This window comes from Anser anser (assembly GCF_964211835.1).
Source record: "Anser anser genome assembly, chromosome: 5".
In the NCBI taxonomy this organism is placed as follows: domain Eukaryota; kingdom Metazoa; phylum Chordata; class Aves; order Anseriformes; family Anatidae; genus Anser; species Anser anser.
The window spans coordinates 48,867,914-48,895,880 of record NC_139725.1 but is presented as its reverse complement, the minus strand read 5'-3'; the positions used below and the strand labels follow the sequence as shown (position 1 = coordinate 48,895,880).

At 44.1% G+C, this 27,967-nt stretch overlaps 1 protein-coding gene and 1 long non-coding RNA gene across 16 annotated transcripts in view; both read left to right on the top strand.

Annotated features, from left to right (window-relative positions):
• Nucleotides 1-7,897, top strand: part of FOXN3 (forkhead box N3) — a 200,225-nt gene extending 192,328 nt beyond the window's left edge. For all 15 annotated transcript variants that reach the window (XM_083836514.1, XM_083836516.1, XM_083836515.1 and 12 more), the window contains one exon: nt 597-7,897. In XM_083836514.1, coding sequence (XP_083692640.1) covers nt 597-1,146 — 550 coding nt within the window. In that variant the 3' untranslated portion in view covers nt 1,147-7,897. The remainder of the gene's footprint in view (nt 1-596) is intronic.
• Nucleotides 7,898-17,985: 10,088 nt separating this feature from the next.
• On the top strand, nt 17,986-27,349 carry LOC310899722. The gene is made up of 2 exons (XR_014584597.1): nt 17,986-19,887; nt 24,154-27,349. It is a non-coding gene; the product is annotated as an uncharacterized lncRNA (long non-coding RNA).
• Nucleotides 27,350-27,967: the final 618 nt, after the last annotated feature.

The following is a 27,967-nucleotide window of genomic DNA, read 5'->3' as shown; positions in this document are numbered from 1 at the left end:
AAACTGATCTCAGTCAGAAACACGACTGGGGTACTACCTGAGAGCTGTACTCGGGTGCACACACTGTCAGGAGAAGTCCTGTCTGGGAGCCACGCTAATTCCAGCCGAAACATTTGCTACCCCAGGAACAGTAGGAAGAGTCTTTGAGAGGAGGCAAAAGCAGTACACCAGAACGGTGTTGTCTTTTCCCCACATTTTTTGAAGTGTAATTTTATATGGAAAGGGTGGAGGGAAAAGGATGCAACTCATCAGAGCTTGTTTAATAACTAGTAGATAAAACAATGTTGTTGTTTTTTTCTTTATTTTTTTTTAAACTTAGAGCAGAACTGTTCAGTCATTGTTTATTGTGGCCGTCCTCCTTGCTCCCACCTCTTGTACTGCTGCTGCCTTTCTCTTGCCTTGTTACACGTGTAGAGTCCAGTCTGCAAGCAACTGGAGTCTGTAAAAAGCCAGGCTCTGAAAGTGGCCTGCATGGGCGTTACTTTGATGGTCATAATTTTAGCTTCTCTGTCAGTTGGTTTTACCTTGGTATCTTTTGCTCGGAAGCAGGATTACTTCCGTGTGGTTTTTAAGACCGCTTCGATTTGTTGTTACAGGAATGGGATAACAAACTGCCGGATGCGGACAGAAAGCGAACAGTCGTGTGGCTCTCCAGTTGTTAGCGGTGACCCGAAGGAGGATCACAACTACAGCAGTGCCAAATCTTCCAACCACAGGAGCACATCACCTGCCAGTGACTCCGTTTCCTCTTCCTCTGCTGATGACCAGTATGAATTTGCAACTAAAGGTAGCCAAGACAGCAGTGAAGGAAGTGAAGTTAGCTTCCAGAGCCACGAGAGCCATAGTGAAACGGAAGAGGAGGACAAAAAGCAAAATCGAAAGGAGACCAAGGATTCTTTAGCTGACAGTGGGTATGCATCCCAGCACAAGAAAAGGCAACATTTAATGAAGGCGAAAAAAGTACCAAGTGACACACTGCCTCTTAAAAAGAGACGTACGGAAAAGCCCCCTGAGAGTGACGATGAGGAGATGAAAGAAGCGGCAGGATCTCTCCTGCATTTAGCAGGAATTCGATCCTGTTTGAACAACATCACCAATCGGACGGCAAAGGGGCAGAAAGAGCAAAAGGAAACCACAAAAAATTAGAACAAATCAATGATTTGTTTGAACTTACAAAGTTTTGTTTCAGCACGTCAGGTGAATTCTAATGATTTGTGGCAATATCAGAAATTTTTTCCTTTTTTTTCCTTTCTATTTGTTTTTGGTTTTGTTTTTTTTTTCTTTCTTTTTTTTTTTTTTTGGACCCTTAAGATTTTTAATTTTAAAGGAGATTGAAGCCATAGAACTCATACTGACACTCAGCTAATTTACAAAAGCTTTTCATTACCTGAAGACAAAAAGTTAACAACAACAAAAAGCCAAAATTGCCATTGCTTTCTCCGGCTTGTCAAAAAAATGCATGGTTGAATACGCAGTGACATCAACATTATTGTGATGGGAGTGAAATTGGGCACTTGGAAATCCCTCTTACACTAGAAGAGATGTGCATAATTTAGTAGTCATTCAGGCCTGGCCCTTAAGAATTTTTTTTAACGGCCTTACAATTGGGTTATAAGTGAATGTGAATAAAGAGATTTGGGGGAAAGAGGAGGCACGTACTTCTCAACACCAAACCAAGAACCATCTAGAGGCACTCGAATACTGTGCCGTAGAAGTCTTTGGACAGCCACTGGTGGCAACTGCGCATACCGTAATGCACTTGTAGTGCTTCATGTATTATACGTGGCTCATAACGTGCAGACTGGTAGCCTTAAGTTTGGGGAAAGTGAAACTATGTATGCAATGGGTTTCAGTGAAACGATGAGAAGAAATGGAGGGGCACTGTCAATAGCATCGCTAATCATTGAATTATGTCTTCTATATTAAATTAAGTATTCAAAAAGCCATAAGCCTGAAAATCGGCACTGCGTGCAAAAAATAATAGTGATAGGGAAAAACAAGCTATGTCTTCTAAACTGCCTGAGTGAAAAGCAATCAAGTCTAAGAAATTACAGCTATATTAAGGAAGGAAATAAATCCGAATCTTTTTCTGTGGATCAAATACTTGATCTAACTGGGGGAAAAAAGCTACAAAACCTGCCATTAGTATTATTCTGTAATTCACAAAACAAGACAGCATATTGGTGAGCAGTGAAATTAAGCTCAACAAAACAGCTCCAACACTGCCCTCAGAAGTGAGTGTGCAGTTAATGTCAGTCAGGATTCGTCTGTGCAAAAATAACAGCAGATTTCCAGATTCAACCAGCGTAAGCCAGCAGAAAAAATTTGATCCACATTGCATGGATTCCTTTTGGGAGGGGGGGGAACACAAAAAGCAAACAATGTTTTTTTATTCAAAGATGACAAAGTTCTTGTAAGGTAAATAATGTATTTAGCATGAAGCATGAATTATTTTCATATAAATATAGAAAATAGAGAAAAAGGCTATGCCTCTAATTTTTAAGCCCTTAGGCTTAGAGTTTGATTTTTTTTGTTGTTGTTTTTTTTTTGTTTTGTTTTTGTTTTGTTTTTTGTTTTGTTTTGGTTCTTTTTTGTTGTTGGGGTTTTTTTGAAGCAGGTGTTTAAGGTTTAACCTTCTTCAGGGACAAACACTGACTGTTGGGGAACTTACTCTGCAATATTAAAAAATAAAATCTTCATGCTCTGGTAGGGCTTGGATGGTTGAATTATACTGCCTTGTCTGCACATTCAGCCCCCCTCTCCCTACTTCTGTTTAAAAAAAAAAAAAGAAAAAAAGAAAAAAAAAAGTTAAAAGTGTGTCCTTTCTTCGTCTGTACATGTGTAACATGACGCAATAATCTGAGGGCAAGTTTAGTAGTGAGTGTGTATGACAGAATCAAGAGAATAATGGGAGATTAATTGAGGAAGACTCGCTGATTTGATTCAGGAATAAGTAGACAAGAAAATAGCTTTGCTAATTTGCCATGAGAAAATGAAGTTACTAAGAGCCTTACTGAGGTGTCCCGAGAAAAACCAGTGCTACAGAGGGTGTGATTCAGGTATAGTGCTCCTCTCCTGACATGACGACTGTTAGATTGGAGACCCCTACAGCCGAGAGAAGCTGTGAAATAAATAATACAGTCTCCCACCTGGATTCGTCAGTTTGGCATGAAAAATTCCACATGTAGAATATCCTAGAGGCAAAAAGAAAATCCCAGGGACTGAAAAACCCTACCACTTAACGGAATGAAACGGTCTGTTTCTGTAAAAGAACACAGGTTTATAGCTCTGACAGCTGTTCCAGGCAGCAGCATCACCAAGGTGGAGCTAGTTTATGGAGAGTGAGTTAGAGAAGGGTCTGACTTCCCACTCTGTGAAGTGAAATAAAAACTGCAATTGTTGTATGTGCAGTTAGGAAGTGGGAAGACTGAAGGGCAGGCTGGGCTGGGCCTGCCAGCCTTCCCGTGCTCCACAGACATTCTGTAATGCAAAGACCAGGACCACGCTGGGGGCAGCACACAACATTGTGCCTCTCCTCCCATCTCACCCGTGTGTCCCGGGATCCAGGAGCTGCCTGACAGCTGCTGGAGCCCAGCACAACTGCCAGCTATGCAGATCAGGAAGGAGAGAGCCAAGGACGGTGGAAGGAGCAGCTGTGTGCTCCCCTCTTTGCTGGTCCTGGGGCTGATGGCCAGCATAAGCTAAAGCTGGAGTACGTAGATACTAAAATCCATTGGCTGCCAACGGCCCTTGAGATAAAGTTGGGGAAAACGGGAAGCTTTCCGTCGGCCAGGCAGCACGGAGATGAATGAGCCATATCCTTCCCTCTGGCCAGAGCCCTCCCGGTGTGATTGCACTGGGTCAGTCGGCTTGGTCCTTTCTGTTACGGACTTTGGGAGAGTCTTTGGAAATACAGACAGCACAGTACCAGCTTGCTGCCACCTTCACTCAATGCGTAAGTTGTTCCATTGAGGAGCTCCTCTAATAATTATCAAAAAGCCACATTTAAAACTCAAATTCAGTGGCAGAAAATACACTTAAAACGGGGCTCAGCCATTTCTTTCCTCCAGAGAAAGCGATGTGCTGGTGTGTCAGTGGCCAGCTCCTGCCCAGTCACACACAACACTAATTCCAGAGCAACCTCACTGATTGCAGTGCAGGTGAGATCAGTATCTGCTGTACACATACCATACATTAATGTGGACTCTTGGTGGCTAGATATATAATTACCTCTAGTATTATCTTAGAAAATGGTCATTTTGCATAAATATCTAATTAGGCAGGTTATTTTTATATATATACACATATATAATCTATCTACAACTTCAACACCTCCTTTATATACTTGCTGGTAAACTTAAAATGTTGGCAAACATCTATTTTCATGTAAAATGTGTTGTTCCTAGTCTGATCTGCTGAGGAGGTGGTGTTCAGTAGGAATTTACACAGTTTTGTTCAGGAACCAGCAGTTTGGCTGAGTGCTCATGCCATCAACAGATAATTTCTGGAGTTTAAAACAACTCGTCCCTACCGACCCTTCCTCTAACTATTGATGAGAAGTACATGATTGGGAGTTGTATAAAATATTTATGAGTCACCTTTTAAAATGTTTTGTGCCTGGCTAACAATGTCAGCTTTGTCAGAATTGGTAATAATGCTCCATCAGAAAAGTTCTCTTTTTTAATAAGAATTGAGACTTTTTTCCCCCCCAAAAAAGTATGTGGTCAGCCTCTCAATGCATGTGTCTCTCCTTTCACCAAGTCATGCCAAAAACTGAGTGGTAATTGCACTGTATTATGAACTCTCTCACTTGCCAGACATGAGGTGGTTTGGTTTTGCTTGTTTGTTTTCCTTACTAAGCCATTTTTAGGTGAGAAGTCACAGAATCTCTAACTTTCGATTTTCCTCATCCTATCAGTATTGCCAAATTCATGGTTCTCCAAAACAGGTGGGGACTCGGGGAATCCCAGTAGGTCAGCAAGCGTTTAGTGGCAGGTTTCACACGGGCGTGCGTTTTAAGGGTCGCTCAGACTTCACCACGCGTTCCTTTGGAATATGCCTTCTGCAGCGAGAGGCTCTTGCAGGCCAGAGCTAATGCCACAAGCAGATTTCACTGGAGTCTGCAGGGAGGTGAAGTCTGTCAGTCGTGCTTGCATGCTGCAAGCAGGTGGATGTTCTACTGAGAAGTCATTTTGATGCAGATTTTGCCTGCATTTAGAAATTCAAGCACAGGTCTTGAACAGCTTTAATGCATCATCTGTAGCTGTTTCTGAAAGCAATCTGATGCTGATCTTTTCCTGGCAAAACCAGCAGTAGTTCTGTCGAGGTCACTAGAGTTTTGCGGAGTGATGAGACGTGCTGTTTAGGACTACAGAACTAGCCTGTGACTGTATTCTCACTGGTAATTCAGTTGATGTCCATAGGCTGACTCCTGTCTTACCTTAAAATGGGAAAAAGGAGTCCCAAAGGAGGTGCATCAGCTCCCAGTGTTCAACTGAATTGCCGTCTACCTTTGCAAAATATACAATGAAACCCTGTGGGCTGCATTCTTCACTGGAGTGAGGTAGTGGGATGTCAACGTACTTGAGCAAAGAACGAAATCCCAAATTGTATGCCAAACGGCATACGGATAAAATAACCAAAACAACACTTTGTCCTATTTTCTCGGCAGCCACAATTGATAATGGCTCCCAGATCATTGAGGCCCTGATTTTTCTTGAAGTATTTCTGTATCTAAAGGTGTAGATAGGCGTGGTCTGAGATTTTCTAGAACCTCTGGGTGTCTCATCTCCATTGCAGTCGGTGGAGCTATGGACACCCAAGTGCTCTTGAAAATCTATTTTAGTATTATTGCCATTTTTCCTTTGATCTGGCCCTAGGCATTTTTTAAAACATTCCTCTCCTATACCTCCAGGATTATAAGAAAACTACAGAGAGAGTGCATTTACAATTTCAGAGGCAACGCGACTTACTTCACTTCATGGAGAATGCAGACAGGTTCCTTCAGGTATGCCACTGCTGCCTCAAGAGCTCATTGGCATACTTTGTAGGAAATGTTTTAAAACTTTTTCTTGACTTTGCCACCAAAAGAGCATTTGAACCATACATCCTCTTGATTGTAACAGAGTATCAGTGTTGACTGTTTGACCAGTTAAGTTTTAGTGTTCTTCACAGCCCTCCAGTAATATATCAAACACTGTTATGCACATAATGCAGCACTGTGATCTAATTTAAATAATACTTTTTTATTATTTATACTACTCTATGTAATATACATCAACACTTTGCTATATAACCTAAGTGATAACCCTCTTCTTAGTTATCTGCCAAACTCTGACTTTCTGTTTGGTTTATATTGCAGTTAGCACAGTTACCGAGTTGTAATGATGTCTCTTTTCCTTTGAAATGGAATGTGTAAGTCGAACTATACATTTGTGTGTTTCTGTTTTAAGCTGGAGTTTATAAGGATTTACACACAACATTCGGTGTTCTGTATAAATCTGCATACATTTGTGAATTCATCTGTTAACCCCCTTTTATTTAGAAAGTATTAATTGATGGTGGTTTATTAGGGTTTTTTATTTTTGCATTTTTATTTTTAGTACTGGTTATTCTTGAATTAAGCAGAGACTTGTCAGCTGGGTTGCTTTATCATGTATATGACCTTACGATTCTTCCACAGTTCAGCCAACAAGTACTAGCTTCACTGACCAAAAAGAAGTCTCAACCTAATGTGTCTATGGTGCTGTATTTTGCTGGTGTACATTTAAAACCAGAAATGATCTAAAGGTCACTTTGAGTTGTTCTAATAAGTAGCCTTTCCTGGTTTTGGGAGCTTGGGTTTTGTTTTTGTTTTAGCATTGAAACAAGGAATATTTATCTGAAGCTATGTAATGGTTTTTCTACTGTATCACATTTCGTTTTGCAGAGAGGGGGAAAATGACCTGATGTAACAGCCTCTCACAGTCAATGGAAGGCTTTTTTTTGTTTCACTTTTTCATTTTCAGTTGATTTCACTGAGCTTTGGATCAGGCCAGCAGTTACGAGAGCTCATTGTCTGAGGGTTTAAGGGATAAATGACAACTTGTGCTAAAATGACGTGTTGTGCTCTATGACGGCCATCATCTAGAAATGGGATTCTTTCTCTTTCGTTTACTGTGGCCTAAAATCCCAAGACTTTCTTTTTTCATTCAGATGACATTAAACTTCAGTACATTTTTAAGTTGAGAGCATTGTACATTTCTTGAGTATGTGTGTGGGATTTTTCAACAACTGAAAGTAATACCTGTATCTGATAACCAGTTCCATGCCTGCATCATTCACACTCACTACTTAAAACTGCCATGATGTAAAATGTTGGGGGGGAATGACTTGTGTGTGTATGAAAAGCATTATGGACTTGTACATTTTTTTATACTCTGATCTGTAATTTCTGAAATATTTTGTTTTACAGAAAAAAAGTGATAAAGCAATCAAAAGACCAAGAGATTTAATATCGATGCTTAAGGGTCACAGGACCTTAACTGGCCAATAAGTTAATTTAGTACAGTGATAAGCCAATTTTTTTTCCTGTACTTGGCGTCTGAAACTGCCAATTTCATCAATATTAAAATACGAACTGTGATGGGGAATGAACAGTGATGTTAAGTTGTATTTGTGTTTACCTAAATGAGCAGTCCGAAGGCAAGTGCAATCAGCTGATCTTTAGGAAATATGAAAATGTTGATTTAGAGGCATACTTGCATTTTACATTTTCTTGATGTGTAATCATATTGCCAAAGACAAACTATTTCATCAATTATTATTGTAAATAACACTTTCCCAAAACCTACCATAAAGTTTCTGTGATGTATTGTCTTCCAGTTGCAATAAAAATTACTGAGTTGCATCAATTGAACAATTGTAGTTTTGTGAATATTGGCTTCAAAATATGCTCAGATACTAAGGAGGAACAACAGTGATTTTCTTTTACAAATTAATTGTTTCATTTTTAAATAGTTCTAGCCCCAGTGGGACGTTACCTGTATCTTCACTGCAGTAGGTATCAACTCATGTTAATTTGCTGTCATATGCAAATGAGTAGACAATATTAAATTGCTGTTAAATTTAGGGTCTGATTTTCCTTTGTCATCAGTTTCACAGCCTGGAAACAAAGCTGATTTCACTGGGAATTGTATCTTTTTCTTTTTTTATCAGCTATCAGAAGAGATTCAGTAATCATACGGGTATAACAGGATGCATATAAGAGTCCAAAAAACCTTGCTTTCTAATCTTTGCATCAGCCCTTCTCAGGCTTTATTCTTATTTCTGCAGCAACAGGACTCCCAGTTCTTCTGCCAAGTTACTCCTGTGCATTGCTGTATGAAGAGACTCTGTAGGAAGAAATAGTGTAAAGCTGAGAACGTGAAAGCCAGTTGCCTAAAGCGAATCAGTCCTTCACCGTCTAGTAGATGTCCTACTCTTCAAGTCCTTGGAGCCGCCCCAGGCTGCCACAGGGACCAGTGCTGCTAAAACCCAACCTGGTTGATGCCTTTCTGTATAGTCCAAGCAATAAAACACAAGGCTAGAGCAGGGGAAACAGTGCAAAAGTCGTCTCTTCAGAGGGTGAATAATAAAGGGTATATAAAACAATGTAGTTGCCTCATAGCTGTCTCCACTTTGCATCTGAGGAGCAAAATCTTACAAATTATTCCCCAAGTACTGTGGTTTGAACATGGGCTCTGTGATGCGCCCTGTGTATTTATAGATTTAACTTGTAATAGGGCTAAGCAGAAAAAGAAGAAAAGCTCCACTGTTTCTCTGTCAAATGGAAATCTTTTCTGTGGCTGGGTGGAGCTGGTGCTGGCAGAGGAGGGTGGTTCCCGGCAGCTCCGTGCACTGGCGGCTGAGGCCGTGCTGCAGAAATACCCCTCAGTCCTCGCTGCCCTGCGGTTGGTGCTGGGTACCCCACTGCAGGCTTCTCAAGGACCAGGTAGATGTGGACACCTGGGGGCACAGGGCAGAAGAAACGAGTTTCCGAGATAGGTGTAGAAGAGCATGAAAATGCCCAGACCTGATGTCAGAACAGGCAATTGGTGCTTTAATGTATTGCCCACCAAAGTTTTGTTTTGAAACCTGCTCTCAGCATTTGCTGCTGCTGTGACAGAATGAAGGCGAGGACAAAATAGCTCAGACAAGGCGATGAGAGGAGAGGAGACTGGCGGGAATGAAAAAACATGTAACTGCTCTGGGCCATCCTCTGGTGGCTCCCCGCACAGCCACCACCGTGCCACGCTCTGCGGATGGCCGGCAGTGCTGTGTGCCATGGACAGGAGGCCTGCAGCTCCCTGGCCTGCTCCCCCTCATGTCGCGCCCTGCAACACCTCGGGGCATTTGGGGAGCTGCTGGACAAGAGGAACCCGGCCCACCCGGCCACGGCACAGGAGATTTTAGCCTTTAGATGCAGGCTTGCCAAATGCGTGGTCTTGGGCTTGCTTTGCAGGGGAATTGCAAGAAGGCCTTAACTGGTTCACCTCAGGCACCCTGAGGCAGGCAGAATCCCAGCTGTGCTGCAGCTTTTTGTGCAACCTTGAAATTTGCCTGTCATGGGCAAAACGGTCTCCAGTTGCAAATTTTACTTTATTGCCAATTAACACAAGCTGCTGATTGCTTATTCGGGTATTTAGAAAGGACACAAACAATCAACCACTTGCATAAACACCTGCCCTACCTCCTCTCCAGCCTCAACATCCCTGTTTTCACCACAGGTTACAATCAGTTTGTTGAAATGCCTCTAGCAAGCCACTGGGCAGCATGAGCAGTCCAAATGACTTGTGTGGGGGCTCTTTTGCTGCTCTTTGGTGCTTACTGGTTGTCCTGCTGCTTTGGGCCTACCCAGTTCCTCTGCTGCCCTTTCTTCAGGGCTGTCGCTGCTCCAGCAAGGGCTACTACGGGGTGCAGACCCTGAGAGGTGCCCATGCTCCATCATGGGTGGCCCACAGGCTGCAGTCCCTCCTTAAGAAGTGCACATGCCCCTTTTGACATGAAGTGGGTCTCCAGCCCCCTATTTGCTGGATCCTTTAATAAATACACTCAAGCAGAAGTACCCTGTCCTCCTCTGCCCGCCCACAGTGGTGGTGCCCAGCAGGTTCCTCCCTGTTGTCGACCTGAGCCTTGGGCTGACCAGATCTGGCTGCGACCAGCTCAGCGGGTGCTGGTGCCACCACCCCCATGCTGAAACCTGGGCCCTCCTGGCCACCACAGCACCTCAGAGGCCACCTGAGGGTGCCAGGCCTGGCCATGTCTGCAGGCTGAATGAAGTGCCATCAGTGCCCTCTGGGTCTTGCTCCACACAGGGGCACCTGCCCACCAAAAGCCTCCAGGGGCCCTTGCTGCCCACTGCTCCCTGCACGGCGGCAGGGTCCTTCAGGGACTTTGTGAAGAGACAGTGAGAGTGGATGTGAGGCATGTGTAGGACTTCGAGCTTTTATATTGCCAGTTTTAGCTAAAAACATCCAAACAACCCAGATAGCACAGGCTGGGCACTTCCTACTTTTTCCACTGAGACTGCAGAGCTGCAGCATGTCCTCATCCAGGCCCTCTGGCCCTCACTGGAGCTGAGCTCCTGCACGAGGCTGAGGGGGCCCTCATAAGAACAACACAGGCCTCAGTGGTCAGGTGCTGGTGGGAGATCGTGGGAGCCCAGGCTCGCCTGGGCTGTTTGCAGGAGGAGGATGTCTTTCACAAAATGGATAAGCCCAAAATGCCTAAGCCCATATGGTCTCCATGTTAAATTTCTTTCTTTCTACAACAGTATCTGCTACTATCGACACCCCGGCAGAGAAGGCTGCATTCGACGCTTGTGCTTGCCTGTGTACGTTGTCTGGTGGAGGTGACTAGAAAGAAAGAAGAGAATGTAAGTAATGGCAAATGGCTTCAAGGTATGAACTGGAGATCCTTCATTATGCCAGGAAATCAAATAACGATGTTTTCTGTGACATCTGCTTCTTTAAAGGACTACTATGAATGACTAAATATTCAGCTTTAGTACAATGTGATGCCGTGACTGGGCATGTTCCCCACACAAGATAATTAAAGCATTTTAAAGCTTCATCTAAAAATACAGCTGATGATTGATTAACAATAGTGAGAAACTCTGTGGAAAACATTGTAAGGCAAACATTTGTCAGAGTTAACAACAAACATATACCGTGCTTTTTATCTTATGCTTTTTGACATAGTTCTGATTGCTTATAAATCTGCAGGCTTTGTTATATTTCTATTTGTGTTAGGATTGGCTGCCTCTTTATATTTGATCAGCAGTGCTGCTCTCCACTGTGGTGTAAGAAATCAAATAATTATTGTATATATAACAGTCTAAGCATTACAGTGCAGGAGGCTGTAAACACAAAATTTTTAAATCTCTGCTTATCATCATAAGCAATGTTCTCGCCAAGTCTTTAATGACAATCAATTTCTAGAGGCTTTTCCCAAGTAACCATGATTGAAAACAAGAGCATCTTTTCTTGGTCCTGAAGTGTACTATCTTCCTACTGCTGAGATGCTTCTTGTTTTCTGTCTATTTTCAATGAGTTAGAAAATACACAAAGATAGTGCAGACATTTTTCTTCTCCTGCTTTTTTTTTGCCTTTTTTTTTTCTTTTTTAATTAATGTTAGTACATCAACAGAGTGATGTACGAACACGAGAAACCCTTCTGCTAGATGCACTGCACAAGTCAGGCGCTGTGCACTGGGGACGCCCGGTAACTCCGCTGCGTGCTGGTGGGTGACACAGCAGTTTTCTCCCGCGCCGACATTCCCATATATACACACCCATTCTTAAAAAATAAGTGGCTTATTGGCAAAATATTGCTTATAGAAAGTAGGATGAGTTAGGATGATGACTTGGAGGTTGATGACATAACTGCTTTGCCCTTTGTTAGGAGATGCAAACAGAGAGAGACATATAAAATAATGCGGTCTCCTCATTCTTCTGCAGCTTTGTTTTTGCATCTCTAAAGCGAGGATCAGTCTGCGATGCAGGGACCTGATTTTAATCATCATCTTACATAATCTCTGCAATCATAGTAAAGAGCAGTGCTGTTCAGTGATTTTAAAAATAGCTTTATTCTGCTATCGGCATACTAATTAATACACTTGCTTATTCCAACCTAGTTCATTCACCATCTCAGTTACAGAAGCCACGCTACCTGGGGTGTAATCAAATACAATGGGGTTTGTGTAATGCAGTACAGTAATCCTCCTCAACTGGAGGAAGAGACCTCCAGCCTCCAGGAGGAGACCTGACCTCTTCCTGGTGGGCACTGCCTTCTGTCCCCTCCTGCACAGCGGTGGGGAGGAGCCGTGCCTGCAGTGAGACAGAGCCGGTGATCCACCATGCATAAAACGGATTTGGGGAATATTATCTAAAAGACTGCAAACAGCAGCCAGTCAGCTGCTTTGAATTGCTGAGGTTTGCAAGCAAGGTGGGGGAAGAGGAGGGAAAGGAAAGTGCTCGCCAACTGCTAAGAAGGAAAAGGTGGCAGCACGAGAGGTTCCTGGTGCTGAGACATCCAGGAGCCCTGGGGAAAGGAAGCCCTGTCAGAAGCGAGTACTGAGGATCTCATACAGGAAACCAACATGGCTTTGTCTCTGCTAGACCCTTTGCTTTTGAGAGACTTTTCCCTAATGGCAGGAATGGTGACGTGAACCACATTTCAGGCTGCCTGAAGCCGTGCAAATGTACCCTGAGGAGGTTTGCCTGGCCAGTGTTGGCTACAAACCCTTCTCCATGCAGGGGCTCCATTGATGTCACTCCTCATAAAGCTAGGGATTTCTGAGGACAAAGGTGAATACAGGTAGAGCCCAGGCACCCCAGGCAAGACAGGCATTCCTGTTTGATTTCACCACTTCTCACTGCATTTTGTCTGCTCTAAAGCATTGTGGCTGCCTGTTCTGTGCCACCACAGCCACTGTCTTAGCACTGCAGCTGCTCCTGGTGATCCAGGCCCCTGCTGCCTTGTCTTTGTCCTGAGTAATGAAGTGCCACTGTCTGAACAGTAACATGCAATTACAGTGACAGGGCATCCCTTAATATTTCTGCTAGACTATTCCCCAAATGACAACGTACAGGACCAATTTTAGTATTAACTTTCTGCAGGGAGAAGTGAGAGCCATTTTAACATCTCCTAACTTTAAACATCTAAAACTGGTGCTTGCATGAGGAGGCAAGGCTCCCTGGATGGTGGAGGAGCCTCCATGGGGGTGACCTGGCTCTTCTCCATCACCATCTGGAGGCTCTGGGGATGCTCAGGGAGGCTGAGTTCCTCACCCAGGTACCAAAGTTAAATAATATTAAAATAGTGCCTGGAGGGCTTTTCCTGAACCAGTTAGCCTAAACATCACTTCATCTAGTGGACTGGAGGCTGATGAATGCTGATGTGAGTGAGAACAAAATCACTGCCTTGAAATTATTCCACTTGTTAAATGACTTGGAAGAGAATTACCAACCGATTCCTGGGTACCATGTCAGGATGCATCTCTGCTTCTGCAAAGCCACGTCTCCATCCTCCTTTCTTCTTCCTCACTGCCCTGTTTTTCTTCATTTCAGGCAACTGAACCATACTCTGTGTGGTGGCAGGCTGACAGCCTCCGATACAGAATTTGAGTACCAAGTACCTTTCATGGCTTTTTCTTATCTCTCTTTTTATAACACCAGCTATTTACACAGAGAGCCATCCGACTTAACCCAGTCTGACCCCTTAGAAACGTCTAGCCTTGCATAGGCATTGTGTTTGCTTTAGTAAGCTGGAGCATAAACAATTGTGAAAACAGGGGGCTGCTTAAATCCGATGCACGGGAGGCCTAATTGCCTGGGCATCCAGTGCTCCACACAGGCAGTAGCTGTTTGCTTGCCGTGCTGCTTCGCCACTCCCTTCAAATGAGCCCGCAGTAAAATTAACAGCCTGTGACAATGGATCTAACTGGAAGCAAATCACTCATCTCCATCAGGCGGATAATGTCATCCCAATCCCCGGTGGTGTTCACAGCAACCGGGAGGATCACAGGGGACCCCGCTCTGTGGAGCAACGCGCTGGCCATGAAGCAAGGCCTTGCCATGGCCTCACTTCCCCACGGGGTGCCCAGGCTCTGAAGGCCACACCGAGTGGTCTCTTTTCAGGGCTTAGTGGCAGTGGAAGGAAAAAAAAAAAGTGGATTAATTGTTTCCTAGACTTGGAGACTTGGGAGAATTTTATTATTATTATGTTTAAGGCAATTCATCTTGAAACAGACAAGTAATCACTTGTGCCTATCTGTATTTGTAAGGAAAAATTACAATCATTTCTGGTTCAGGGTTCAGGGGCGGAAGAAAAGATGTGCTCAGAGGCAGGAAAAGCTTGTATCCCTCACAGTGCCTCCGGTTGTTTATTCATGCAGAGTGCAGATGCCACTGAAATACACGAGAGCTCACTATCAGGATAACCGTCTGATGTACATTGAAGTAAAAAGACAAACGCATATTTAATTTTAAGGCACTGACTATAAAATATAGATTTTGAGACAAATGAGAAGCTCAAAAGTAGCTGCCAAAGGAAGGGGCAGGCTGCAAAATGTTCATCCCCCTTAGAGTTTTTCACAGCTGCATTTTAGTCACCTCTGGCAAAAGAAACTTGTGATTTCTCTTGTGCTGTGGCTCACTCTTACCCAAAGTCTGAATGTGGAGCTGGCTGCACAGCCAGCGAGACATGTGGGGACATGGGACAACACGCAAACCATTTTCTGCTGTTGACTGACGGAAATATGTGAGAAAACCTTCAGCCTGCTGGAGCTAACCCTGCTCGAGCTGTGGGGAGAATAGGGGACTGTGAGACCTGGGTGCAAGCACACATGGTGCCAAATGAGCTACCTGTGGAAATACTTCAGCACGTCACGGAGACCCCTAAAGAGCTCCAGGACTCCTAAGAACTGCAGGTGGGGCGCACTGTGCCATGCAGTGACACAGCTACTCAATAGGCTGGAAAATACAACTAATTCATTTAAACTGCTGCTGCAAATAAGTTGTCCAAATGTCTAATCAGGTCCAATTAGAAATCTAAATGGATCATGTTTTCCATCGGGGTACAGAAGGCAGCCTTGTTTCCAATCACCAGTGCTGGCGCTGAAGCCATCGCCTGGTGCTCCCCGCAGCCAGGACTGAGCACCTCGCGCGCTCACCGCTTCTTTCTAACCAGAGCAGCTCAGTGCTGCGACCACCTCCTGCCGGCTCCATGCAGGGCTGCCCAGAGCCGGGGTGAGCTCGAATCTCTGCTACGTGGCCTTAGGACCTCAAACTCTTCTGCCAAACCATTCCCCACACAACTGGGACTTCAGCAACCCTTAAACAGAGAGCTGCCCTGAGTTCTGCCGACTGCAACGCTATTATTCCCTTCTCCGAAGAAATCAAAGCATTTTTGTGGGTGTTCTTTGCTTTATCTTGACCTCCTCCTTTGTCCTTCCTTGATCCTCACTTGAAGGAAATTTTGAATTTACATTCGACAAGTGTAACTAACTCAGGAGGTAACGCAAGAGGAGCAAAAGTAAGTGTGCTCTCCCCCTTACTGTAAGTCTGAATAGGGAGTACCTGTTGCATATTCACATTCTCAGGTGACCAAAAAAAAAAAAAAATGTTATTTTGGCTTTTCTAAAGCAGGAGCTAATGTTCAGGCTAAGGGCTTTTCCAGATGACCTGTTCACAGATAATAAGGTTAAAGGCCAGACCTTGAACTGCTGAAAAGTTTTATTTATGACAGGTACAAGGTTTTAGATTTTGGTGGCAAAATTCAATGTCTGTACCCTCTTCTCTCAATTTTGTGAAAAGCCCAAGAGAGTTCACTAGTCTGTTAAAACTGTAGTATTTTAAACAGGCAACGATAATATTATAATTTTATGGGACCCATAAAACCCCATAAATACCAGTTAGCATTTGTAACTGTTTTCTTCATTTTAGCACGAAGAATTGCCTTTTGGTCCATCTTGGCCAGCAGGTGTGATGTTGGTAATGGTGTCAGAGATGCTGCCAGCCAGGTACCCAAACCACCTGCCTTGCCTCCTCTGAAGGTGGAGGCAAACCTTGGCTGCAGAGCAGGGCTGTGCCTTTATTAACGCGTGGATGTAGGTACATCTGCCTACATTAGGTCACTTTTTAGTATTTTAGGCTAGCAGAAGGTTCAGTTACTTTTCCAAGCTTGTAATTTCCTAGTCATTCCCTGCCATTCCCTAGTCATTTCCCTAGTCATTCCCTTTTCCCTTACCCAGGCTGTTCCGTACCACCGCTGCGAGTGAGCTGTGCGGGCGTGCACAGCGCATGGGGAGGATTTTGCCCCTCTCCTCCCCAGCACGTTATCTCGTTCTCAAGGACTATCTTCTGGGCGGGGTGCTGCAGATCCAATTAAATATGCTTCTGTATCAACACTGCTCCTAAGCAAAATATATTGATTGGTGAAGCTTTGGACCTACTTTAATCAAGTAATCTAAACAGGGCTTAAGCTTCAAAAGCCTGGTGATGCTCCTAGCTTCAAAGCTTTTACTTACACTGAATTAATTTATCCTGGATGTTTTAATGCTCCCAGCAACCCTATGGATTATAATGTTAGAGGCTGCAATCATGGCTCTGATAATATTCCCTAAGCTTAGACGGTATTGATTATGATGTAAAGGCAGAAAGGAGAGCGGGAAACGCAGGAAGAAAACAAAAGGCTTTGATTTGAAGGAAGAGTGAATCTGTTTCCCCCTGCAGCAGGCTGATGGGAAGGAATATCAGAAGGTTTTAACAGTTGCTTTTTTTTCCTTGACTGAAGGTTTTTCTGGTTTGGACTGAGTGTCAAATGCTTGTTGCCAGACTCTTTCTTGTGTAGTATTGTAGGTGTATTATGTCATAAATATAATTATTTGGCTAAAGGAAGGTTGGTTTGGCTCTCATACGCAGGAGCTAGCATAGCATTGTTTAGCATCAGTACAAGTTGCAGTCTTTGTCTCAGTTCCATCCTGGGAAAAGGGAATAACATTTTTCCCTGCCCAAGCAAGAGAGAGAAGCCACTGTGTGTAGCCACCTGATGCTAAGTTATGTGCACTAATCACAAAGCTGATGCATGCTTAAGAAACAGAAGAAACTGTGAAGAACAGCCTCACCTTTACAAACCACGTGTACGTAAGAACCAATACACCCGAGGGGATGTACTGAACACCCGAGGAAACACAGGGAAATGTCTAACCCAAAGCGCTCTGTGCTCCAAAAATGCCACCAAATCTGGTATGGTTTGACCCTCATTAGTGAGAAAAGTGGTTAAACAAACATCACTGCACCCACTTCCGTGCTGACTGGGATTTCCTCAGGGCTGCAGGCATGCAAGCTGATGGCATCTGGCAGCTCTGTGGGAGACACATGGCTGGTGTCCTCTGCTCCCCTCGTCCCAGCAGAGATGCTGGGCACTCGGCACGGGCTGCCCCAACCTGGACTGGGGAAGTGTGTGCAGGGGGCTGGGCAGGAGAACAGGGCGATCCTGGTCACTGGAGGGTGGCAGAGGGGCAGGCGAACAGCCAGAGGATGTCGGATGGCTTCCAGCGTGCTGCCAGATTGGCAAGGGATGGATAGTGTCTGAAAGAAAAGCAGGTACGAGCACCCAGGCGGAGGCTACCCGCGGGCAGGGCGGTGCGGAGTCCTGTTGCCTCGCCTGTGTCTTCCTGTGCAGACAATGCCATCGGAGTGAATTTAAAACTGGGCAAGACACAGACCTAAGAAATACTCCCAGGATAACAATTCTGCGCCCAGGCACAGTGCTGGTTGCATTGGGTCCTCTCCAGATAGCTCCCAAAATTTATTCAGCAGCCTTGCCCTGAACTCAAAGCCCGTGAAGCGATTTCACACAGAGAGCTCTGATTGCTACAGCAATAATTTCTTCTAACATCCTTTCAGACACTTACTAATAGGAAAAATATCAGTTCAAACTGTCTTCCCATTTCACAGCAAATATCAATGTTCACAGTGTGAACTTTAAAACCCCATCTGATTAGTTAATGTCCACAACTATTAGGGTACTGCCAATTGAGATTTCTGCTGTCCTCCACTGATCTCGGTCTCGCTGTACTGTGTGGTGCACATCACTTAAAACATAACTCACCTCTGCTGGCGGGTTGGGGGTGATTTTTGGTCATGCTGCCAACTGGCAGTGAGCAAAATAGGGAACTTGGGCACACCTTCCTGCCTGGCTCCCCCCAAAAACTCCCACCTCGCTGCTTACCACTCTCGGCCGCATCAGGAGGGCAGCGACTGTACGGGTGCAGACACGGGGCAGGAGGGTGACAGCAAGAACAGAGGTGTGGGCTTTATATGCTTCTCTATTTCATAAATGGTTGGTCGCATGCAGCTTCTCTATTTTCACCATGGCAGGGATAGCTGTTACCTCCCGTAACTAGTGAGAAAAGACACAAAAAAGAGCAAAAAGGCCAATTGTGTGGTGTAGGTGAGATACTGGTGGTGCTGCACCTGGTGTTTGGAAAGCATCATGTTTCTAAGTTATTGCTTTCTTCTGGTCTTCTGGTGCCAGAAATCATGTGTGTCATGAAGGGGCAAGCATCCTCTGGCATTTTGACATCCCTTCCCTCAGTCCTAATTAAGCCTGAATACTATTTACAGTACAATTTATATTCTGATTGACTATATCGTGGCAAACCTTTTTTTTTTTTTTTTTTTTAACGCTTAGGTTCCAGCATGTGTTGAGTTATTCATGGCCACTGATTTCTGAAGCAGGGTTAATACTGGCCTTAGCTGCCAAAAACGTGAATGAGGGGATCACAGCAGCCCTAGCTGTCCGTGCAGTCCTCCCACCCACCCTCTACTTCAGGATCTCTTAAGAAGGACCAAGACATTTGCATCCCAGTGGCCTGACTGGAAGCTAGCTCTGCAAAGTCTGCCCTTCACATCCACAGGGGCTGGAGAAGACTGAGGAGATGCAGTCCAGCTGACTAGATTTGCTTAAGGTCACGTAACACAACCTCAGTGCCAAGTACACGGGGACTCCCTCCATGCATTTCTGACTTTGTGGCACAGCGTTTTTTTTCTAGTTTATTTCCAAAGCTCTTGAAATCTATATATAGATAAACATCTGGACTCCTAATTTCACTCTCCCTGTTCCCCCTGCCCCCACCAAAGAGTAATCCCTTCCTGTGCTGCCCGCAGGAGAAAATGAGCCCGCTTCTACCTCTGGCGCACCGCTGCCAGGCCATTTTACGTAAGCATCCTTTTCTGCTCTCCGTATCAGGCCAGCGCGTCCTGCTGGAGCCGGCTGGTGTCTTTAATCCCCGAGCAGAGCCGCGCAGATTACATTCCTCGCTGTCACCAGCGCCCGGCGGATAGCGGGCGTGCTGTGCTGCTTTCCCTCCGCTGCGCCGATCGCTCTCCTGCGGAGCACGTGGCGCTGGCTCATTTGCCATCAGTGATATAAAGGCCAGGAAGAGCCTTCCCTGCCCCCTTCCCATGGCTGTGATAACTCAGGCTGCTCAGCCAGCTCTCCAGGGGAAGCTTTATCATCGGGCTCATTCGGGGAGAGGAGACTGTTGCACTGGGCAGGCTGGCTTCTCTGTGCCTCCGGTCAAGACTTGCCTTGGACCAGTCCCCATCCCCAGCTTTTTTTCCTTCCACAGGTGGAGCTGCTTCTAGGACAGGAAAAGGAATTTTACAGTTTGAGATTATTGGGCTCTGAGTGGTGTTTCACTGCCAGGGGTAAGTGGGGAGGAGGTGTGTATCCACAGGGACACAGAGGGGGGGATACGAGCTGCGATTTGCTGTGATGCTGCAGGCTTCTCTTTCCTGTAGATCCCATGGCTTGGCTGCAAACTGAGAGATGGGGCTTCTGGCAAGAGCTTGGTGTGGGGTAAGTCGGGAGGGTATTAATAGCAGAGCGGACAGATAGCGGACCATGTCAGACGTGTGTGACTTCTTGCTGATGGAAAGCTGCAGGGAGCACGACTTCAAGTGCAGGTTGCCCCCTTCCACCCAAGCTGGAGGCTTTCCAAACCTCACTGTTTGGGCTGCAGAATGGCTGAAAAAGGCTCAAACTTTGGACAGTAACTGAAACCCACGCCCCAGTTTTATGTACGAGGTGATTAGCAGCTGCCTGCACAGTCCGCAAGAGCCCGTTTTACCTCATTTCCACTGCGGCATGCAGCGAGGGCTTGTGACCAGTACCACAGGAGGTACTTGTCCCATATGGAGGAGAGAACAGGCACTGCCCAAGAGGCTGGAAAGCCTCCTGAGTGCTCGCACCCAGCCTTCCAGCAGAGGGTGGGGAACACCAGGGGTAGTTCAGCCGTTAGTGTAATAAATACAGGGAAAGGATAGACAAAATTGGCTGTTTCCTGCCTTAATATTTTATCACTTGACCTTTGTCTATGTGAGGAAATGGAGAAAAGTGATACTGTGCCTCAGCTGTGCTGGTGGCTCTGGGCACACTTCCCATGCCAGTTCCCCTTGGGAATTTAGGGGGGTTGTGTTTGGGTATTGGGGCCTCTTTTCGAGCTCAACCTGGGGAATTGTGGAGGGGCAGCAGACATCTGGCTGCCTGGACTTGGACGTTAACCCAGACAGAAGGAACTTCTAACCCCAGGCCGTAACCACCAGCTGCAGCGGGGCTCCATGGGTTGTGTCAGGGTCACAGTGAGTGTCCCCGACTGCTTTCCGAGCCCTGCCTGCACTCGCCGTGCCTCAGTCAGTGAGAGAGGCACGGGTACCCCAACTGGCACTGCGGGCTGCACCACCACAGACGTGACGGGGTGCCCAGTAGGTGCTTCCTGCACTGGTGGGATCCAACACACTGGTTTACCTAATGCCAATACAAATCTCTAAAACAGGTTTGCTTCCGCTGCTTTAAACACTTGCCAAAGCGCAGAAGGTCAAAATCAAGGAAGGTTTAAAACCAGTCAACTCTTTTTATTATACAGGTTTCTACTGGGTCACCAACCTACATCAGTACAGAGAAAATTCCCTAATATAAACAAATTCTGAGCGACAGAGCAGGCTGCATCCCCGGCTCTGTACTAAATTGATGTTCACTTTCTTTCCAAGCCTTTTTCTTCCTCTCATGTCCTCTCTCGCTCTCATTTCGCTTTTCCTTTCTTCGTGCAGAGAGGAGAAATGATTGCTAATGAATTGCAAGCATGGGGTATGGGAAGATCAGTTAATATGGCCCAAGTATTCAGTAATACAAATACATTAAAGTGATCAAGCAATGAATGAAAATTGACCCAAAGAGCAGGTTCCACTGAGAAAACATGTGAGAATGTAAATTAATGTGACTTGATGAAACTTGAAATGTCATAACACAGCAGGGCACACAACACATCAGAGGAAATGTGAAAATTATACTTTTTTCTGAAATCATAGTTTTCAAAAATAAGTGGCTTTTAAATTCTTCTAAAAATATAATAAAGGAATTAGTGTCAAGAAAAAGGTTATTGTTGTTTATCAGACTGCAGGCTCGGTCCATGGTGGCTTTTCACAAACAACCTCTTTTATTTCTCTGACTATGCAGAGGGAAAAGGAAAAGAAAAATACTGAAGTCTTTCTGCTTGTCTGGCTCCCTCCTCTTTTTAACTTTGCACAAGGGAATTTTTTAAGTTCTTTGGAGGGTAAATGGCATGCTAATCTATAGCTTTATTATTATTATTAATATTATTATTATTATTATTCCTTCTGGCCGTCTGCTTTCATACAAAAGTTCTAATGCTTATAAACAAGAAAACAAACAAACCAACAAAAAACGCAAGAGGAAAGGTCATTTGAAATTAGCCTGGCTTCTGATAAAACTTATTTAAAAAGTATGCATAAAAGTGTTGTGAGACAGAATTAAATACTTAGGCTGACAAGTTTCCAAACCCAAACAGAAAATACAACATACTCTTCCCAGTACCACGTGTCCATGTTGGTTTGCTGGTGATGTGACTGGCCCATGTGTTGAGAAAGTCTTTCTTCTCTTTCTGTCATGAGAGATGACAGATTTTTCTCCTGGTCTCCACGCTGGAACTTGGTGCTCATAGGGGTCTAAAACATGAGTAGGTAGCAAATGATTCCTTCCCTGCTCAACAGCAGCCAGCCAGCAGGGGAACCTCACCCTCTTTCTCTAGCACTGAATCACAGAATCACAGGATGGCCGAGGCTGGAAGGGAGCTCTGAAGATCATCTAGTCCAACTCCCTGCCGAGCAGGATCTCCTAAAGCACGTTGTGCAGGGCAGCGTCCAGGCGGGATGACTGTGGCGTCCACTGGAAGACCAGGTGCTGGGTTCTGGCTGAAGATAAGCATCATCTATAGACGTCACAAGTGTCCTAACAACCCCTCTGTCCAGAGCACCTCTCTGCATTGTTCCAGCTCAGGTGCTTTCCTCAGCCTATTTCTCAAGATTTTATTTCCCCAGTCATCCTAACCTGCTTTCTCCTAATGGAGTTAATATGCATATAGGAAGAATTATCCAAAGTCTACATCCTGATAAGGAAATTAAAAGACTTTTATTCCACGGAAGAGGTTGTCCAGTAAGAAAGACAGAGTTACTAGGGGATACCTGAGCACAAGGTACTCTTGATGACATGCAGCCCCCATCTCTTCCTGTAGACCTGCACAAAGGTGGTGTGGTACTATCCACAGGGGAAGGCGGCAGGCCTCTGTGCAATGAGGCCTGTTTGTACACAAAATATATAGAAAGCAAAAATAGAGAAAAAAAAATCATATAAGTGCAATACAGAAAAAAACAGAATAGAAAGGAGAAATACAACAGGTCAGTCAAGCCATTGGGTGACTAATTTACATAGCATGGTACATAACATAGTCTTCCTGTTCTTATATAATAGAAAATAATAATTGCATGAAATGTCCAGAATATGAATTCAGAAATGTCCATGAAATAACCAGAAACACCTACATATATTTCTAATTCATTAAGCTGGTTGTCAAAGACCAGGGGCAAAAACGGGCTAGAGGATATTTTACCATTTGCAGCCTGCTCAGAAAATTTGTGAATTCAACTTGGGTAGTTTTCCTTCTGTGCAAATAAGCAGAGCACAAAGCTGGTTTGTCCATTTTCATCATTCATCTAAGAGAAGGAGAAATAGTAGGTGAGAACAGGTTCCAAATCTGCTGCATCTTAGCCCAGGTAATTGTTTTTTTCCCTATTTGAACTTATATCCTGAAACATGAGGCCACTGTAAACCAACTGGCTAACAATACAATGGCTTTGCCCTCCTGAGCAAACAAGGAGCCTTTTAGAAAAATGTGGCACTTCAACTAAAGCAAAAGATATTACAGATTTCATTTTTTTTAATGTGCCTAAGTAAATGATAAATGGGAAATTATTGAGTAGCTATTTTTTCTGAACATTTTCTTGGCATGGCTTATTTGTAGCTTCTCCAGCTGGGTTACAGTGGAAATTAAAGTTATTTTTCTTGGTAAGGTTTGCTTGTTACATGTTTATAATACGTCTACAATTCACACAGAAAGGGGAGTCTGAGGAATGAGGCTACAAATAGTCCTCTGCCTTCTATTAATTGTTGGCTAAAACATACAGAAGAGCCTTCCACTCATATTAGATACAACCATCAAGTATCAACGAAAAATATGTTTGTTTAATGTTGTCTGGTCAAGATCCAATTACACATGGTGTATTTATTTTAAACTTATAAGACGCACACTAGAGATCTCCAGGAACAAAAATGAGCTGAAATTGGCTGAGCACTGAGTGGAAAAAATAATGATCTGTGTTACGTATCTTGTGTACTGGAGTCTATGGAGGAGGGATTAAAAAATTAAGGCCTTGGCTATATGCACTGCACAGCACAGACTGCTTTGAGTGGTATTTGAGTACTGCCCCCCAGCAGAGAGATAGCATGCTTTATCAGTGCTTTAGGTATATATTCTGCAACACAAAAAGATGGCATCAGGTAGCAGTTATCACGTTACAACCCATGCCAGCTATGTCCCTCATAGTAAGCTCTTGTGTTTGCCAATGTGCTCACAGAGGGGATGCTGTGCTGGAGGGGAGCCCCGGAGCCCCGGGCAGGTGAGGGAAGTGTGGCGGGGGCACAATGGGAGCGATGAATGGCTGCGGAGGGGCTGCAAGATGACATTTGGATGTTTCTTCCCTGTGTTTGCAGAACCTGCTTCGGGGAGGAAAGGAAACTCTTCTTCAAAAGAGGCAGCTGCTGAAGAGGCTTCCTAATTCCAGAATATGGAGTAAAAACACAGAGCTAGAGCCCCATCCATGTACTTGGCAAAGACACGCTAAAAAAGCCAGCTTGGTTTTGCAGTTCTCAAAATGTGTGAGATGTCTCTAAGATCCCTTTTGTAGATATATTTATCTATTTTATTGCTGAGGAAGGTGATGAAATTTTCCTGTTACAACCCATCTTTGACTCTATACATTGTTGTGTTACGTCCTACATCCTTCACTGCAGGTGTTTAGACAGGACTGCTGAAATATCTCGTCTGTGTTTCCCAAAGAAGGAATCCATGGCCTGCAGAAAACCTCTTTGTCTCAGAAAGCCAAAGGACTTTGCATAATGTTTAGTCTTGCACTGCTCTAAACAAACCTTACAAATGACTTTTCCCTGCTGGTAGAGGTTTGCTGTTGGAAGCTATTTCTAAAATAGTTTTCTGTCTTGTCAGTTTGTATTTACACTGGAGCCCAATTTGTCTGCTTGTATTTGAGCTGTAAGAGTGCTTTGCTGCCCACTTTAGGAGGAAATTCTTCACTCAGAGGGTGGTGAGGCACTGGCACAGGCTGCTCAGAGAGGTTGTGGATGCCCCGTCCCTGGAGGTGTTCAAGGCCAGGTGAGATGAGGCCCTGAGCAACCTGATCTAGTGGGTGGCGTCCCTGCCTATGGCAGGGGGTTGGAAGTGGGTGATCTTTAAGGTCCCTTCCAACCCGAGCCATTCTATGATTCTGTGATTCACTTCAGTCTTTTTTTTTCTTCTTCTTCTTTTTTTCTTTTTTTTTTTTTCTGGTGGGATGAGATATGTCTGTGTGTGGGGAGTATTGCTATTAGGAATTTTCCAGATACATTGATCATTGATTCTGGTTGGTTTCTACTGAGCGTCTCAGCAAGCCACATCTCAGAAGAACTGAAGAAGATGAGCCTCTGGGGGAAACCTGGGCCAGGAGTACAAATGCTAGGCTGTGTCATGCCAGACTGCAGAATTTCAACAGTGGTGCCCATACTGCTGAGGTCACTGGTAGGGTCCAGCTCTCTGAAACCTTCTCACCAGACCGAATAAGATCCAGCCACAACAACTAACTATACATTGTTGAAGTCCTGAGACTGGTTTCAAAGCAGTTTTAGAAACCAAATGAACTGGAAAACAATCATATAAACAGTAAGGGTGGAAAAAATACAGTTGCTTAATAGGAAGTGGGATATTAAAACAGGTTTGCTGTTGCAGAACAGTTGTGTGTTTTTTGTAACATCTACTATTGACTCTTTCAACGGTGATTTGTATAAACAAACACTTTTTTTTTTTGCCAAGAGAACAATACAGTTATATGATTAATGCAATCATATTGGAAATTATTTATCAAAATGATGCAGAATGTAGAACGTCAAAAGCCAACCCTGTAAGTCCCTGAGAATATTGCCACTGGTTTCAGTAGGATCAGGATTTCACTCCTATTTATCAGTCTCTGACATGCTCTGGTAAAAATGTTAATTATTGTATATAATCACCCTGTGCTAAGCTGACCTACAATTTTCTAGTTCATAGGCAAATGTTGTAGCAGTACAAAAGATTTAATATTTTTAGTAAAACCATGTCAGAAGATTTTTATATCATCTTGGACCTTGCAGTAGCCTTTACAGAGCTTAGTGGTAATACAGTTAGAAGTGAGGTACGAGTCTCAGGTAATGTTTTGTGGTGCTGGATACTTGCTGTTATTAGCATGTTCGGTTGCCTTGCTTCACAGGGAGCCTGTGATTCACGGGTGTGAATGGTCCTACATGGTACGGAGCATCTCTGTCTAAAGCAATATGCACATGCACTCCCTGAAATTAATAGAAGAGATCTCAGTTTAAAAACTTTTAAAAAGTGATGGTCACCTTCATGTTGCTGTCTCCTGCCTGGAAAGTAATGAAGAGAACTGATACAAGTGACCAGGAATCATAGGAGTAAGCACAGGCAGAAGGTCAGGCTGTTTTTTTTTTTTTTTCCCCCTCAGCGACAGTGGGCTGGTGTCCATCAGGCAAGACTGTTGGGTACTGGCTCATATCATCAGAAAACACCATGCTCCCACTGCAATCTGTACAAAATGAGATGGACTTAAACCTCTTATATCTCATTCTCCAACCGTATCTCATTCCTTGCTGCTGCTTCATTTCCTTGTGCTCTGCCCCCTTACCACACTTTATTTGCTAGCCACTGCTATCAGCAGCAGCAACAGCAGCAGCTCCCTGTCAGTGCCAGGCCATGGCCCTCTCTGAAACAGATTTTTAGTGGTGGTATTACACACACCACAAAGGAAACATTTGCTCCACGATATTCCCTCCTCCCCCAAACCACCTCTCTCATTTCCTCCCGCTCTCAGTCTTTGTTCTTTCAACTTAAATATTCCTCCTATATATCATTTCTTGCTGCTCGTGTTTGCATGCTTTTGCTGAGCTCCTGCTTAACATTTAGAAACCTTCTTCTTTCTTCTCCATGAGAGGTGAGCAGTAGGTTTTTGTTTCTTAGTGGCAGCTATTGAGTGCTAATGTAGATAAGGTAAGATAAGAGACATCGCCTGTCCTCCCTTTACATCCCTTCTAAACGGATATAGATCACTTAAGTCACATTGGCCATCATCTTGTGAAACATCTCAGATTCCTAAAGTATTCTGAAGTGGCACCAGACATTCATGTTTAGACATCTAAATGGCTCCTGTTATCAGCTTCTTTCTCCAAAATGCCACGTTATTTTTTTTTGCCAGATCTCGTAACTTTACTGTATCCAGTATTGTTCACAAAAATGTAATGAGCAACATTTTGGTGGTAGAAATTCTCATTGCTCAAATGAAGCCATGGAAGCTAGAAGCATCTGAAGCCAAAGTACGCATGACATTTACGCCAGCTCCTGACATGACCTGCTATTGTTACGTGTGCATCTTCCCATGCCTTGTGCTTTGTGTATGAGCAAAATCCTCGGAGTAAGGATGGTTTTCTCATTACAGCACAGTACTTCAAGGTGTAAAAAAAGAAAATCTGAAGTATATCCCCAGAAGAACCGTCCAATGATTAATTTTCAGCCCACCTATTTGTATCTGTCACTTGCTTAACCATTCAGTAATGCTCTGTTTGGAGGTTATATTATCCATTTTGAAATCAATGACAGCGTCCACGTTGCCTTGAATGGAAAGTGGCCTGGATTTCAACTAGATGTATAAATTACATGTAACAAGAACCTTCTGACAGTCTTCCAAATTTTTCCATTCATTCCAGAGGAGGTTATGATGTACTTTAATCAAGAGGAAAGTACCAAATTGCATCAGATTTGGTCAAACTTTTCAAAGACAATGTTGGAGCTGAGATCAAGTGTTATATTCTAACATTAATTAGTCAATGCACATGCTACACAGCTATGTATTTTCATCCATCTTGCATAAATTACCATATCATAGTAACTATTTATATGAAAAGAATGTGTAGTACTCAAACAGCTGTTCATATGTTGTATATTCGATCCTGTACCTCTCGACATATATCATACATTTATCAGCTGGAACTTTCAGGACAAAATTATTTATGAGCGGTAGAGGCAGGCAAGTAAGTTATCCCAAGTGAAGGCCAGTAAAATCCCACTGCAGCACTATGGAAGTTTGTGTGCTACATACAGCCCAGGAAGGTTGCCTTTGAATATTTCCAGATTCTTTGAAATTACATCTGGGAGTGAAAGAAGGCTTCTTTCTTTGGCTGCTACATATGGCATCATAAGAATTACCCTGCT